At 38.1% G+C, this 14,083-nt stretch overlaps 2 protein-coding genes across 3 annotated transcripts in view; one reads left to right on the forward strand and one right to left on the reverse strand.

The window, feature by feature from the left end:
* Positions 1-1,193, forward strand: part of Cap-G (Chromosome associated protein G) — an 18,341-nt gene extending 17,148 nt beyond the window's left edge. Inside the window, exons 27-28 of the mRNA XM_074092220.1 lie at positions 418-515; positions 857-1,193. Of these exons, the coding sequence (XP_073948321.1) occupies positions 418-515; positions 857-908 (150 nt within the window). The 3' untranslated portion in view covers positions 909-1,193. The remainder of the gene's footprint in view (positions 1-417; positions 516-856) is intronic.
* On the reverse strand, positions 933-13,585 carry LOC141431177 (glucose dehydrogenase [FAD, quinone]-like). Of its 2 annotated transcripts, XM_074092222.1 has the most exons (13): positions 13,344-13,585; positions 10,172-10,343; positions 9,510-9,709; positions 9,229-9,353; positions 8,035-8,215; positions 7,650-7,910; positions 7,199-7,350; positions 6,239-6,404; positions 5,470-5,674; positions 5,119-5,163; positions 4,662-4,800; positions 3,849-3,944; positions 933-2,325 (listed from the first exon to the last, which is right to left on the reverse strand). In XM_074092222.1, exons 1-13 carry the CDS (start codon positions 13,551-13,553, stop codon positions 2,154-2,156), a joined length of 2,124 nt encoding a protein of 707 aa, XP_073948323.1. In that variant the 5' UTR covers positions 13,554-13,585; the 3' UTR covers positions 933-2,153. The 2 variants fall into 2 exon arrangements, with proteins under 2 accessions (XP_073948323.1, XP_073948324.1); XM_074092223.1 differs by lacking the exon at positions 3,849-3,944.
* Positions 13,586-14,083: the final 498 nt, after the last annotated feature.

Raw genomic sequence — 14,083 nt, forward strand, 5'->3', positions numbered from 1 at the left:
CAAACTAAAGCTTATATTTCGTTGTTTTGAGTTTCTTATCAAGACATAAAATTTTTGTATTCAAAGCAGTGTTAACGCTGAAATGAAACCGGCCAAAGCAACAATTTAGGTTTTTTGAGTACTGATTTCAACATAATTTTTTCACAATCTTAATTTTTGTTTACTACTTGCTGTATTTAAAATGGACAACATGAAATTAATTTAACCCCTCATATGCTCAAAGCCATATCCATGTCCGTTCGTGAACTGTATAAGCACGGGTCCGTGCCACTGATGGTATGCTTGCTTGATATTTGATTATAAAACTTATTTGTTTCCTTTGTTTGTATCTTATAATTTCTTAATTTACACCGATTATACAATACGGACATGAAAACGTGCCGTTTGTATTCTTTTAATAGTTTTTTTTTATTGCAGCAACAATCCCTCCTGAACGACTCTAGCGTGCTAGCGGACAGTAGGCGAGCGTCCAAAGGAAACGTCACTATACCAGAAACCCCCGAGGGCAGTGGAGAGTGAGTAATGTTTAATTTATATCATTATTGGAATTTAATTCCTCGCAGTACCTAAAAGTTTTATGTCTTTTTATATTAAAAGAGACAGTGCTTCTAGTGCAGTAAAGTCGGAATTCATCTATACAGTTTTAGTAAAATGTTAAATTAAAAAAAAAAAACAGAATCATGTAATAGTTTAAAGTAGTGAAAAGCGTAAACCATAACTCAGAGAAAACGTTGAGGCGCGGTGATTTGGACTACAGAAAAATATACTTGTTTTCCGCGTGTAAATTCCACTTCGACTAACATAAATATATTTAAATAATATGTGTCTCTTAACTGCTTTCGTATACTCGTTGCAGGTCCGATAGTGAACCAGAGGTGTTGGTTAAAACAAAAGGCAAACGCAAATAAAAATAAAACATACCTATTTAATAATAATAACTTTGTTTAATAAGTTTAAATGTTAAATTAACGAATCGGCTCGAAAAACTTTTGGAACTTTACAATTTCAAATAATTTTACTTTTATCCTTAATTTCCAAAATAAAGTGGGAAAATCTTAAATTCGCTGCAGGGATCAAACAAAAGGTATTTGCAAAAATCCAAATCTTGTTTTTCTAGCTTATTCGTTACAAAATTTACGTATTGTCTTAAATATTTTTTGTACCATACTTAAATGCATTTATTTAAATGAAAACTGTATATTATTTTGTTCCTGGCCGGCTATAAAATTTAATACAAATTAGGTGTTCACAAGATTCCAAAAATTCAAACAAGAAAGTTACTAATTGACTATTACTACTTTAGGTTACTAGTTAAGTATTTTCATTACTTAATTTTAACAAATATTGCAAAAAAATCACTGGCTTCCCTAAGTCTAATAATTATTACTGTGCTCAAGTTTAAAATAAAAGGAACACTTTTCTCAAGTACATGGTTGTTTTTAGGGTTCCGTACCCAAAGGGTGACAAATGGAACCCTATTAGTTTTGATTCACTGTCCGTCTGTCTGTCTGTGACAGGGCTGTATCTAGGGAACAATATATTGACAGCTGAAGCTTACACATAATTTGTATTTCTATTACCACTACAACAACAAATAATAAAAATAAAATAAAAATTAATGGGGTTGTCCATACAAGAAATTATTATTTTTAAGTTTATTTACATACTTTAAATATTTTTTCTAAAACCGACTCACGGTTGACCGGTTTTTATTATTTTTTGACATTTTCGCAATAATTTCGCGGATTGCGGCTATAGTATAAAAACAGGCAACATAAGAAATAAAAATTCCATGGTAGTAAAATATTTGTAGCGAAACTTCAAATTTACCTTTCTGCCATACTTATGTTTTACCTGCTTAGTCCTAACAACGCACAGATTATGTATAATTTATATTTTCCACTTGAATATCGAAGCAGTGTTATGTACTTTATTACGAAATATTAGGAGACTATACGGAACCTCCGGTGCGCGAGTCGAACTCGTACTTGGCCGGTTTTTGGCTATTTTTAATCGACTTCCAAAAAGGAGGAGGTTCTACATTCTAATGTTTGTATTTTTTGCCATATTTGTTTCTGATTTTCAATTGCAACATTGGCTTAATATTCTGACCAAGATAAACTAAATCACTAAGCTATATTTAAATTAAATATTTAATAACTATGCTTATAATTTGAGCCGTGATTGTAACTTTGCGTCGTCTTTTCCTGGGTGGAGTCGTCAGTCTTAAACTTGTCTTGATAATCGTGGAAGTGTGAGAAATCTGCGTGCTTCCAGTTTGAGTCCTGCCACGACGGTAACTTCCAGTCTTTGGTTCCGTACCATCTGAGAACAAAAAAAAATGATAATTCAAAATTTTCTAATTACGCCAGTCCCTTTTTTTTCTCGACTGGATGGCAAACGAGCAAGTGGGTCTCCTGATGGTAAGAGATCACCACCGCCCATAAATATCTGCAACACCAGGGGTAGTGCAGATGCGTTGCCAACCTAGAGGCCTAAGATGGAATACCTCAAGTGCCAGTAATTTCACCGGCTGTCTTACTCTCCACGCCGAAACAAAACAGTGCAAGCACAGCTGCTTCACGGTAGGATTAGCGAGCAAGATGGTGGTAGCAATCCGGGCGGACCTTGCACAAGGTCCTACCACCTGCACCGCCTATCCCCTGTACCATTAAAATTACAAGTCCTTCAAATCGGCATAATTTGTTAACTTTCTCATACAAAAAAGTGATAATTATTTGTTATTGCATCACTCATAACGGTTGTGGTACAGGGGCCTGAGGGCCAATTGTTAGATTCTCGCGAGGGTCTGAAACGTTACGCAATAGACCCTCTGGTTGCATTTCAAGCAGCGTGTAGCGCAATCTGAAATATGCAATAGCGGCAAGTTTGCTAAACTGTATAACTGTCAGCTGTATTTGGTACATACGATAACCGACCGTTATACGTTAAGTGTCCTATTAATATTATAAATGCAAAAGCTTGTGAGTATGTGTGTGCGTGCGTGCTTGACTGCTTGTTACTTCTTCACGCTAAAATGGCTTGGCGAAATTGGATGAAATTTAATACGTTGGTAGCTGAACATTTGAAATTATTTCGGATGTCTTGTGTTATTTCAAATAACACATAGGCTACGTTTAATTCCCATATTACCACGGGATCGGGAAGAAACAGCAAAATTTCAACTGCTAGGATTAGAAGAAGTTCCCACGGGAATTTTTGCAAAACCCATTATTTAGGCGCACGAAGCTGCCGGTAAAGGCTAGTTGTGTAAATATAATTAATCAAATCTTTATAGTTTATGTGTGCTACAGGTTATGTTGTAACAATATGTGAACTGATTACAGTTGTAGTGTTGAAACTAACATACGTACAATTCATCACTACTTTTAAAAAAGCTCGTATCTCGGAATCGATATTTTTTAAGTAAACTTTATGAGCATTATTTTAGGGGTAAATTTTGCTGACGAGTTTTTTTGAGATACGAGATTTTTTCAAAGTAGTGACGAATAATTGATTGATATTTTGAGCACTTTGGCCGCTCCCGCTTCCGGTATACTCGTATTTAATTCTGAATATACCATTTTATTTATTTTTATTCTACTGGATGGCAAACGAGCAAGTGGGTCTCCTGATACTGTTGTATTTTTAGCTGTCATACCTAATATAGGTAACTACTGTTAGTGCGGGATATTATTGCAAGTTTGTTGTTTATCCTCTATCTTTCCAACTGTCTTTTTACAATAGTGAGTGAATGAATGAATGTGAGTGACTGTGCTCCGTGACTCTGCTAAGACCAATAATCCGTATGCTAAGTGTTCGGCTGGTTGCTTACTCCTATGCCTCACCTGTCATGGTTATCGTAATCGTATTTTTCATTCGAATTGTATTTCCACTTGGGTTGGAAGTAAGACGCTTGCGCCGTGCTTTCCGGCTCTCCGGAACTGAAATAGATAGTTCAACTGAACCACCTAAATAACAAGCCAATTTGAGATCGACCCCGGTCGAACGTGTCGGTAATTTTGACTACTAACAAGACCAGTTGAAGACTGAAGTGGCATTGGGCGGGTAACGTCGCTCGAAAAACAGATTATCATTGGGGGATAAAAGTCCTCGAGTGGCGACCACGAATGGGAAGACGATGCATTGGTAGGCCTCCCACTAGGTGAACTGACGACATCGTGAGAGTTGCGGGCAACAGATGGATGCAAGTGGCGAGTTGTCGTTCATTGTGGCGTTAGACTTAAGTGCAACCGCATTTTAACGTAAAGATTCATCCAACAAAATATTTACGTGCAACCATTTAGGTGGGGATAGTGGGCAAAATCTAACAGTTCATTTTGTTGACTGTATGTACTTGCATTATCATCCAAACTACATATCTTTACGAAGTATCAAGTTGTTACCATAAACCGTTGAAGAGTTCCCTCTTGCGGAGACGATCCTGGCTAGACCACCAGAATTTCACTGCAAGGTTGTATTGTTACGAACTTATGATAAATTTCTGCTCAATCGTGGTCGCGAAATCAATGCAAATTTTAATACCGGGTTGTGTGTTAAAGAAAAATAGTTCGATAGATATTTACAGGCGACTACCTAGATTGTTTCACCGCACATTCTATCCGGTCTCCGAGACCATAAAGGCATCAATCTAATCTTACCTTTTATCCGTACTGCCGTGGTGTGTGTTTCTTTCCGTGGATGAGTCTACTCCAAACCGGTTCTTAAGCCTTGAGTATCGTGACATGATGAACTGTGAAGCTCGCTCTGCTATCATTATAGCAGGTGCGGCGGTGTTGCCTGACAAAAAAAAACATCATCATTTTTATTTAAGGTATTTAATTGGCCTAGTCTCCCGATTCATCAAAAATAAAAACAAAAGAAAACATTTATTCGTGACATGGTAAGCATGGATAAGAATAAAAATAAAATAAAAGATAGTAATGCCATGTCACGAAATAAAACTATCTTTAAATAATTATGGAAAGTTATTATTAAAGAGTATTTTTAAATATTTTGGTTTGGATCAAACTAGCGATCAGCCGATCACAAATTATGCATTCGGTAGTTAGTTAAATATTTTACTGTATATTATTTCTTAACTTAATAAAAACTTACTCGTTGGAACAGTCGGCATTATAGAAGCATCTGCCACGCGTAGACCTAAAACAAAATTGTCATATTGAATACATGCCATAAAAGAAAGTAACAGTGCTGTTGCTCCTGTTCTATCGACATCCACGAATACAAGCACTGCCCACAGTTTACAGACTGCGGAGAACCCTAAACAGTCTCCTGCATTTATATCTGCCACAGCAGAGCGTACAAAAAATCTGACACGTCCTACCGTCCCTAGTAATGGAGTCGTATCAGATATTTATGCACGCTTTGTTGTGTCAGATATCGGTGCTAGTGTCTGAACAATCTGACATGTAATAGGTAGGCTGTTGGCTTTCGTTATGTTACTACCTTGAATCCCGTAGACCTTTAGCTCTGGGTCGACGACTGCCATGGGGTCGTGCTTGGCTCCCATCTTGCAGGTCCCCACTTGGTGGTTCTCTGGTGCAGTGTGACGCTTCGCGAGACATCTGAAGTACTCGTCCGAAGGTATTTGGTCGAAGTCCTTACAGTCTTCCATGATTACCGGCTCCATTCCGTATTTTTCGCGCATTATCTGGAATTTCAATTACTTTTTAAAAAGGTGGTCCTCTCGCACCGGATTTTGAACAAACTCAAAGATATTTTTGACCCGGTTTTTTTAACCACTTTACGAAAATACTATTCGTAAATGGTGTAATGCTGTGCATTGCTACAAAACTAATACTGCTCGATTTTTTACATACTTCTGAAAATAAACTACATAGGAGTAGACTGCCCTAGCAGTCATTTTCTCTAACTACACTCGCTTTTCAAACTAAGCTTTTGTGCATTTTCGAATGGTACCTATTTCAACAAATGTATTTTCAAAAATCAGCCCGCTAAAATAAGCAATTACGTAGCCATAACAAGTCATCAACATAGCTCTTCAATTTTGCAAGTTGAAATGTCATATGTAAGCTGGTAGGAAACTGCTTAAAAAAATCGCTGAAAATCAATAAATGCTGATGGCATACGACCGTTCGTTACAGAACCATTTGAAAAATCTAGCAACAAAATCGAGTTGATCTCGTTTATATATGTACTCTGTGATCTCGTGTTGTCATTATCACAGCACGTTCGTTGCCTGCACTATACTTACAGTAGTATTCGCCAGCCGATGCGCGATCCACGCAGCGTCAACCAACACGTCAAGTTCGTGTTCGTCGTAGAAGTAGTTCGGCTGCATAACCGGAGGTTCCGTGGGGTCAGCGGACCGCAAGCCCAGGTAGCCGCGACTACGGGGCTGCAGTGCTATGGCCGATATCCTGAAAATCATATGTTCAATTAGAAACTTGATACTGGAACAATTATTGATTTAAGAAATATAATGCATCCGTCTTATTTTTAAAGCTTCACCTTAGACAAGCCAAAGATGATAACGAACAAAATTGCATGCCAGAAAAATCGCTTTACTAAATTTCATTTATACAGCGGGAAATGTCGCGAGAGTTTGATTACACCCGGCGTGATCGATTATCGCAGTAAAAGTCCTGAAATTCCCGCGATATGTCTCGCTCCGTTTAAATGACGCTTTCCTGGTAATGCAGGTCTTGGACTTGAGTGTGACTAAGAGCCCGTTCCACCAGTCATTGATACATTTTATTTGACAGATAAATTATATCACATTTACCCCTTGTTTCACAACCCATTGACTAAATTTATTTGACGGATAAATGTGATGCCATCTCTGTTTTTTTTATTTTACTCGAATATACGGAGATGGCATCATATTTATGCGTTAAATAAAATTAATCAATGGGTGGTGAAACAGCCTCTTAATATGAATCCTTCTCTGTTTATTCCGGTAAAACAAACAGAAACTGCATCACAAGTATTATATTTTATACACTTTAAAGTGTATAAAATATAATACGCGGCTATTTCGTCAAGGCTAATACGCGTCTTGACTAAGGTTTCGGAACTCGTTCAGTTCTTTAGAATCGACATTGTATGTAGGAGATCCCACCTAATAATTTGTACTTTACCTAGTTCCTAGGCTTAGTCGTTATACTATATTAGGTATAGTCAATATATGATATTTCAAAAAAGAAACACTCACGTTACTGTTCTTCTCTCTTCAATGTCGTTAACTTTGCTCGGGTCAGGCGTCTCTCCATCGCCACACGATGCGTAATAACCCCCGAAGAAGAACTGAATGTCAGGGTGCCGGCCGCCTCTTGGCGCGTATTTAGAATTAACTACACCAGTGAGCTGAAGAAAAAATAGATTCGTAAAAAACCTGTGCGTAAAAAAACTTTGGATGGACACGACCGTAGCTAATAAATTTTCTTTTGATTAGCTGGTTGTGTTTCCTCTGTCTTTGATTACAATGTAATCTATTTTGGCGACGTGTAATAGTGAATATGTAATGAACTAACATTGTACTAATAGCGTTTCTACGCTTGGCCTGGCTTTGTTCATTGGCGCCCTATGCCTGTTCTGTTTGATTTGCATCTTCAGCTGGCAATTAATTACACAGAAAGTAATCAATCTATTCAATACTTAATTACCTGAGACATTCCAGTAGAAGACAGAGGTCCATCTCTATTCAGCAAATACTGGGTCGCGCTAGCCCAGTCTAAGTCAGGAATCTCTGGTTCTTTGGTAAGGGTAAACTCCAGTTCCACTCCGACATGGTTATGTAGATTTTGTCCAACTCCTGGCAAGTCCTTTATGACTGGGATGTTCACTTTCTCCAGCATTTCCTTGGGACCAACGCCCGACAGTAACAGGATTTGAGGAGAGTTCATAGTGCCAGCTGATAAGATTACCTGAGAAGAAGAAAAGGCAAAATAAAGTACGACACAGCTATTGCTAAAAAGTTAATTGAAAGAGAAAAAGAATCCTCCCCTTTTTGATCCTACTTTTCTTCACTGCTGCTTTAGATATAGTTACCTCTTTGCTAGCTTTAACGAATTTCATTTGTCCATTTTGGATGTACTCAACACCCGTCACTTTTTTGTTGGTGGGGTCGATCCGGACTTTGGCTACGTGAGCGTTCAGCAAAACATGCAAGTTTTGACGTTTGGACGCCGGACGCAGGTAGGCGCGAGCTGTGCTGAACCGAGAACCGTTACTGGAAGGAAAATATGAATTTTATTACACCAACCGTCTATTATCTTTCGTTGTTCATACAGTGAGACATGTTAGTTACTAATTTTTTTTTTCGAGTATATTCACTCGTGCCGATTTAATACTAGATACCCAAATAAAATAATTTGTCCTAAAACTAACACACACTTGTATCGCAGAACCTGTTTTCCAATGGCAATACGAATCCATACTAATATTATAAATGCGAAAGTGTGTTTGTGTGTTTGTCCGTCTTTCACGCCGTAACGGAGCGACGGATCGACGTGATTTTTGGCATAGAGATAGTTTATGGGCCCGAGAGTGACATAGGCTACTTTTCATCCCGGAAAAATGCACAGTTCCCGAGGGAACAGCGCGCGATAACCAAATACCACGCGGGCGGAGCCGCGGTCAAAAGCTAGTATTTAATAAGTTGCCTAAGAGCATAGCTGAGTTGCCCAGGAGTAAATTCAGATTTAAATTATATCAGTGGCTTAAAGATAAAGCATTTTATTCAATTAAAGAATATCACACGGTTACATTGACCTATAACTTAATAACTATTATTCAATTTAGATTAGTAATTTATATTACAAAATTGATTGTCTTTTTAGTGAATTTATTTAATGAGATAATATTTGCATGCCAATGTTTTTGGTTAGACGTGTCACTGCACATTAAAACATTTATAAAACCACTTGTTACCATGTCTAAAGCAAAATAAATTATTTCATTTCTTATTCTCATTTCTCGGATACTTAGTAGAGTCAGCTGGAACACAGGCTCAATCATCATTCGCTGGTACTAAATGTATTTACCTCAGCTTTAATTTCATGTTCCCTAACTCGTAAGTCATCATGATGATGGATGATGATCCCAGCCTTTATTTGTCCCACTGCTGCTCACGTAAGCATTGTCAGCATCAAAAACGACTGTTTTTTTAATATGAACTGGTTGGTACCCATCGCTTTAAAAATTTATAATAACAACACGGACAAAGATAAAGACAATACTAACTCGTTTAATGTCTGAGCAATAGTGAAGCCGGTGGATGTCTCTCCATTGAGGTCACTAGTCGGTGGGTATCCGAGCTCGATGGCTGCAGAGACTACGTCGTGAGCAAACTGGGGTGCGTGCCGGAACTGCGAAAATATACAACTATTAAGATAAAAAGTTCCCAGTGACCTTCTGCATACAAGCGGACTAGGTCACGGCTCCTTGTTCGAACCAAGAAACAACCTGCGAATCACTGCGATATCTTAAAATACAGAACAATTTTATGGGAACAATTTTATTACCTTTTGTACAGGCAACGGCCCGCCAATATTATGATACTGGGCAGACACGCCGTTTCCGATCTCTTTATTGTTCTCGCTCTTCAGGAAGAATGGTAGGACGTCGTACCAAGACCATCCGGTGGCTCCATCTATTGCCCACGCGTCGTAGTCCGCTGCGTGGCCTCGCATGTACATCATACCGTTGATCACAGAACTGCCTCCTGCAATATGTGGGAGAGTGTTTCATAAATAGCCTAAAACGCTCGGGTTGTTTTATGCGATAAACGCTGCGTTAAACGCAATGCGCTTGGCGCACAACAATTTGCATCAAATAATTTAATTACCTAACAAAAATTGTCTTACGCGGTGAGCGCAGCGGCAAAGGTAAGGCTTCTGGTATGAGTGGACTAAAGAAAAGACAACTGATAGGTAGGTACTGAATTTTAGTTGGTAGCTAGGTACTATGAGTTATGACAGTTATTTACGGATATATAGAATGAATTAGTGACGACAAAAATTGACGCAAATATGTGTCGAGTGTTTTTGCTACCTGTTATTCCGTATTTATTGTCTCCAGCATCTTCATGAGCCTGTGATAGAGGCGCGAATAGACGAACGGATATGCGAGGCAATAGAGATCTTTATCCTACCGAAAAATAATGAATGGAATAAATATGATTTACCCAACATCTTGCCCCTGGGCCAGCTGCATTGCGCGCCAACAGCTAAACAAGCCTTCTCCTGCGGCTCTGTCTTGTACATCCAGTCCGTGTCGGGCCGGCCCCAATAGGCCGTAACCCAAGCCGGCACCGATGACGATGTCGGCTCGTCACCGCCCGCTTCCAGGAGTAGCACCTGGAATAGACAAGATATATTTTTTACAAGGAAAGCATGAGGCCAGTGCGAAGTGATCATCGTTGATCATAGACATCACGGTACCACAGGGACTGCAGATAAGGGTCATACATTATTATGCTGAATGCGGAACAAAATTTAATGCCTTGGGCACAGATTATACAATGGTTACTACGTATGAGTATCAGATCACTGACCACTGAAGGTATTATTAGTAGATAGCAGTCAATAGAATCACTCCGTGTCCACGTAAAGTAATTGTAAAAAAGTGTAAAAAAGTTGTATGGAGTGACGGAGCTCTGACTTTGCAGTCATCAAATGTATGTTTTCTTTGAATGGGCTGAAAGCGTGTCAGGCGCCATGTATAATATAAGTGTGTCATATTCACTATAAAGATGTCAAACTTTTCGTAGGACCCTTTTGCGGCCTGATATCTAATATTGTGCCTCAAAATACAAAAGTGTTGTTTAGAGGCTGGATCAGCGAATAAGAGTCCCGGAAGGAACAACAAGGCACATTAAACTTAAGAGGCTCACTGTTCAGCTGTCATGTTTTTTGTAAGAAGCCCGTCTGTGCCAGCATACGTAGGTTTTCCCAACAATTTCAATAGATGGATAACAATCATTAGGTATTGATATAATGACATGGATGTTCAATGGCTATGAGGAAAACCCACTAGACCCATGAATCTTCATTTGAAGCTTTTTTCTTTAGAAGTTTTCGTACTCGTGAATGACGTCAGCATTAGGTGGTTGTGTTTGATTGTACACGTATTAGGATCGTTTAAATAATGATATGATGTGATGTTAGGTATAAAGAAAATAATAAAATATTATATTACGTGTGTAGTTTTGTTACTTGTAGCTGTTTATACAATACAATAACTCTTTATAGCACACCAACACAGTAAGCAGTACAGAAAACACAACTATACACATAGTCTTTTTTTATCGAAGTAAACAAATATTTTTGAGAAACAAATATTTTTATCTTATTTCTTAGTTCGTTCAGTGCAGAATGCAATAATTGATCTACTTTCTTACATTAGACGCCAAGACGAATAAACATCACATAATAACCATTGTCATTAATAATTTAAAGGTTCTATTATTCGAAAAATAAACTTTTTTTTTATTATTATCTGCCGAAATATTCCAGATTAATTCTGGAAACCTCGTACAAATAGTAACTATGTAACAAAACGATCACACTAAATGGGAAAATCGAACGTTTTGCACCAAAAAAGCAAACCCACGTGTAAGTAGGTATTAAGTTTTTGTGTCGTGTGCGAAACCCTAAAATCATATGTAATTACATCAACTTTTTGCTAACGGTCACACGTAACGAAGCATGCGGTTTTAGTTTTTGTAGATACGAAAATATAAAAAAATTGAAAACATAAAAGGTTAATTTAAAAACTAGTTCTGTAACTAATTCACTAGACGTTGATGATGTCATTATTGTGATAACCACACATTAATGTGTTGTGGGTTCTCTGTTCTAGCAAAACCTTATTGTTTTTACCACGTTTTAACTATGTAGATCCGAGTAGTACCTACTAAAAGTTACATCATTATGAAAGGGACAATTTATGTAACGTGGATCAGCGCTTTGACTTATATCCTGGAGGCTGATTTTGCACCTGTAAAATTACCATTTGCAAAAGGTAAAATTGTGTATGCTGCTAAATGTAAAATCTAATTGCCTAGCCTGTCAGTTATTTCTATATCAATGTTTTTCAATATTGTAGTGCATAGCTAGCTTGCCCTAATGTGTTGGGAAACTGTAAATTAGGTAAGGATATTCTTGTTAAAAAAAATACGTGTCCAATATTTTCTGATAAGTATTAATAACATAAAAATGATAATGTAACTGACGGACTAAATAGTAAATATGTAAATAATGTTTTTTACCCAGGAAACTACCCAATGAGGATTTTTCGACAGGAGAAATATCGCTAGATGGCGTTAATATCGTGAGGTCCGTTTGAAGTTTTAGTCTTGCTTGCGATTGGCTCATTTACTTAGATATTTTACCAATCACAAGCGTGACGGAAATGTCAAACGGATCTCATGATACTAATGTCGTCTAGCAATATTTCGCCAGTTGAAAAACCTTCATTGAACACTATATAAATTATCGACTATTTGTGAAAATAATCATTCGAGCTGTAATTTTCTACTATTCCATCAGTATTTCAATTTCAATGGCGGTTCACAAAATTAGGACTCAGATCATAGAATTATTTAAACAGGTTTCTTCATAGTTTCGATTTTTGAAGACCAAATGATTAGATTCCTAATATCCTATTATTTGCTAGAAGCACATAACTGAAATTGCTCTTGTTTTGTGTTGCACAGATGAACTTATTGAAATTCTATTAACGCTTTGATTAACAAACAATGCACAGTTTTGTCAGTAGTTTACAGTAATGGACAATGCACGGATTTTCACATTAACTAGATACGGATGGACAGGCACCGTGAATGGGAGGCCGTCGCTCTGTGTAGATAATCACCGTAGATCTAGCCATTAGAGAATGAGACGAGTCTAATTAGGGAATCTTTGGATGATCTCTAGGTACCTACGTTATACCAAGGATCGTCTTATGAAGGAATATTGTCACTACTTTTAAAAAAGCTCGCAACTTTAAATAGCCAATTTTTCTAAGCGAACTTTATGAACATTATTCTAAAAGTCATTTCTGTGGACTATGGTTTTGAGATACGAGATTCTTTCAAAGTAGTGACGTTTATTTAAGGCTGTGAAAATACTAGCTTAACTCAGAGGTTCCTAGACTTTTTTCAATTTATAGCGCTCTTTATATTTTGTCACGGCACTCTTGTAGCAAGGGAGCCTAGCAGGTTGAAATGGGATACACGAGCTAGCCAATGGTGGGGCGCCGTAACAACTCTAACAAAAGCTTGACCCAGCGCCATTGGGCACTTACCACGGGTAATTGTAATTGACGTAAAATCCTAAACTGTACAGAATCCCTACCTTCCACTGAGGGTTTTCCGACAGCCTAGCTGCCACAACCGACCCAGCAGTACCGCCCCCCGCCACGATAAAGTCGTAACTGTCCAGTAGACTGTCAGGATTGGCACTGGTGACTCTGTTGCAAGGGTCGGCCAGGTCGCAGCGTCCGTTGATGAATGATTCCAGGATCGCCATAAACAGCATGAACTGGACACCACATGCGCCGGCCATTGAAGGGCCCACCTCCTGAATTGGGCAGGAACATGCCTGGAAACAAATATAATTTTGAGCATGAAACTACCGTGAAATTCACTCATATTTAATGAAATAAATCCGGATAACTCACGTCTTAAATCGAGTTAGCTTGACATGTTTCGGGCTAAGTCGTAGCCCTTCCTCTTCAAGTAACGCGACTCGGTGGCTGCTGCAACACGCGCACACACCGCGCCGAGTCGCGTTGCTCGAAGAGGAAGGGCTACGACTTAACCCGAAACATGTCGAGCTAAACTCGATTTAATACGCGAGTTATCTGGATTAATTTAATATTAAAACATGCCTAATGTGAAGCACGATTAGGTTTACGGACACGTTTGAGTAACATCAAAATAATAATTCAGAATTAGAGAAAAGTGTGCGTGTGCGTCCATAATCCATCCATTCCCATTCCAATCAATCAATCAATCAAATACTTTATTTTACATAAAAACATGGTGTACTAAATAGGTCTTAAATATTATCAGGTTTCACATGCTCTGTTGCTA

This window comes from Choristoneura fumiferana, chromosome 9, assembly GCF_025370935.1.
Source record: "Choristoneura fumiferana chromosome 9, NRCan_CFum_1, whole genome shotgun sequence".
Taxonomy (NCBI): Eukaryota; Metazoa; Arthropoda; class Insecta; order Lepidoptera; family Tortricidae; genus Choristoneura; species Choristoneura fumiferana.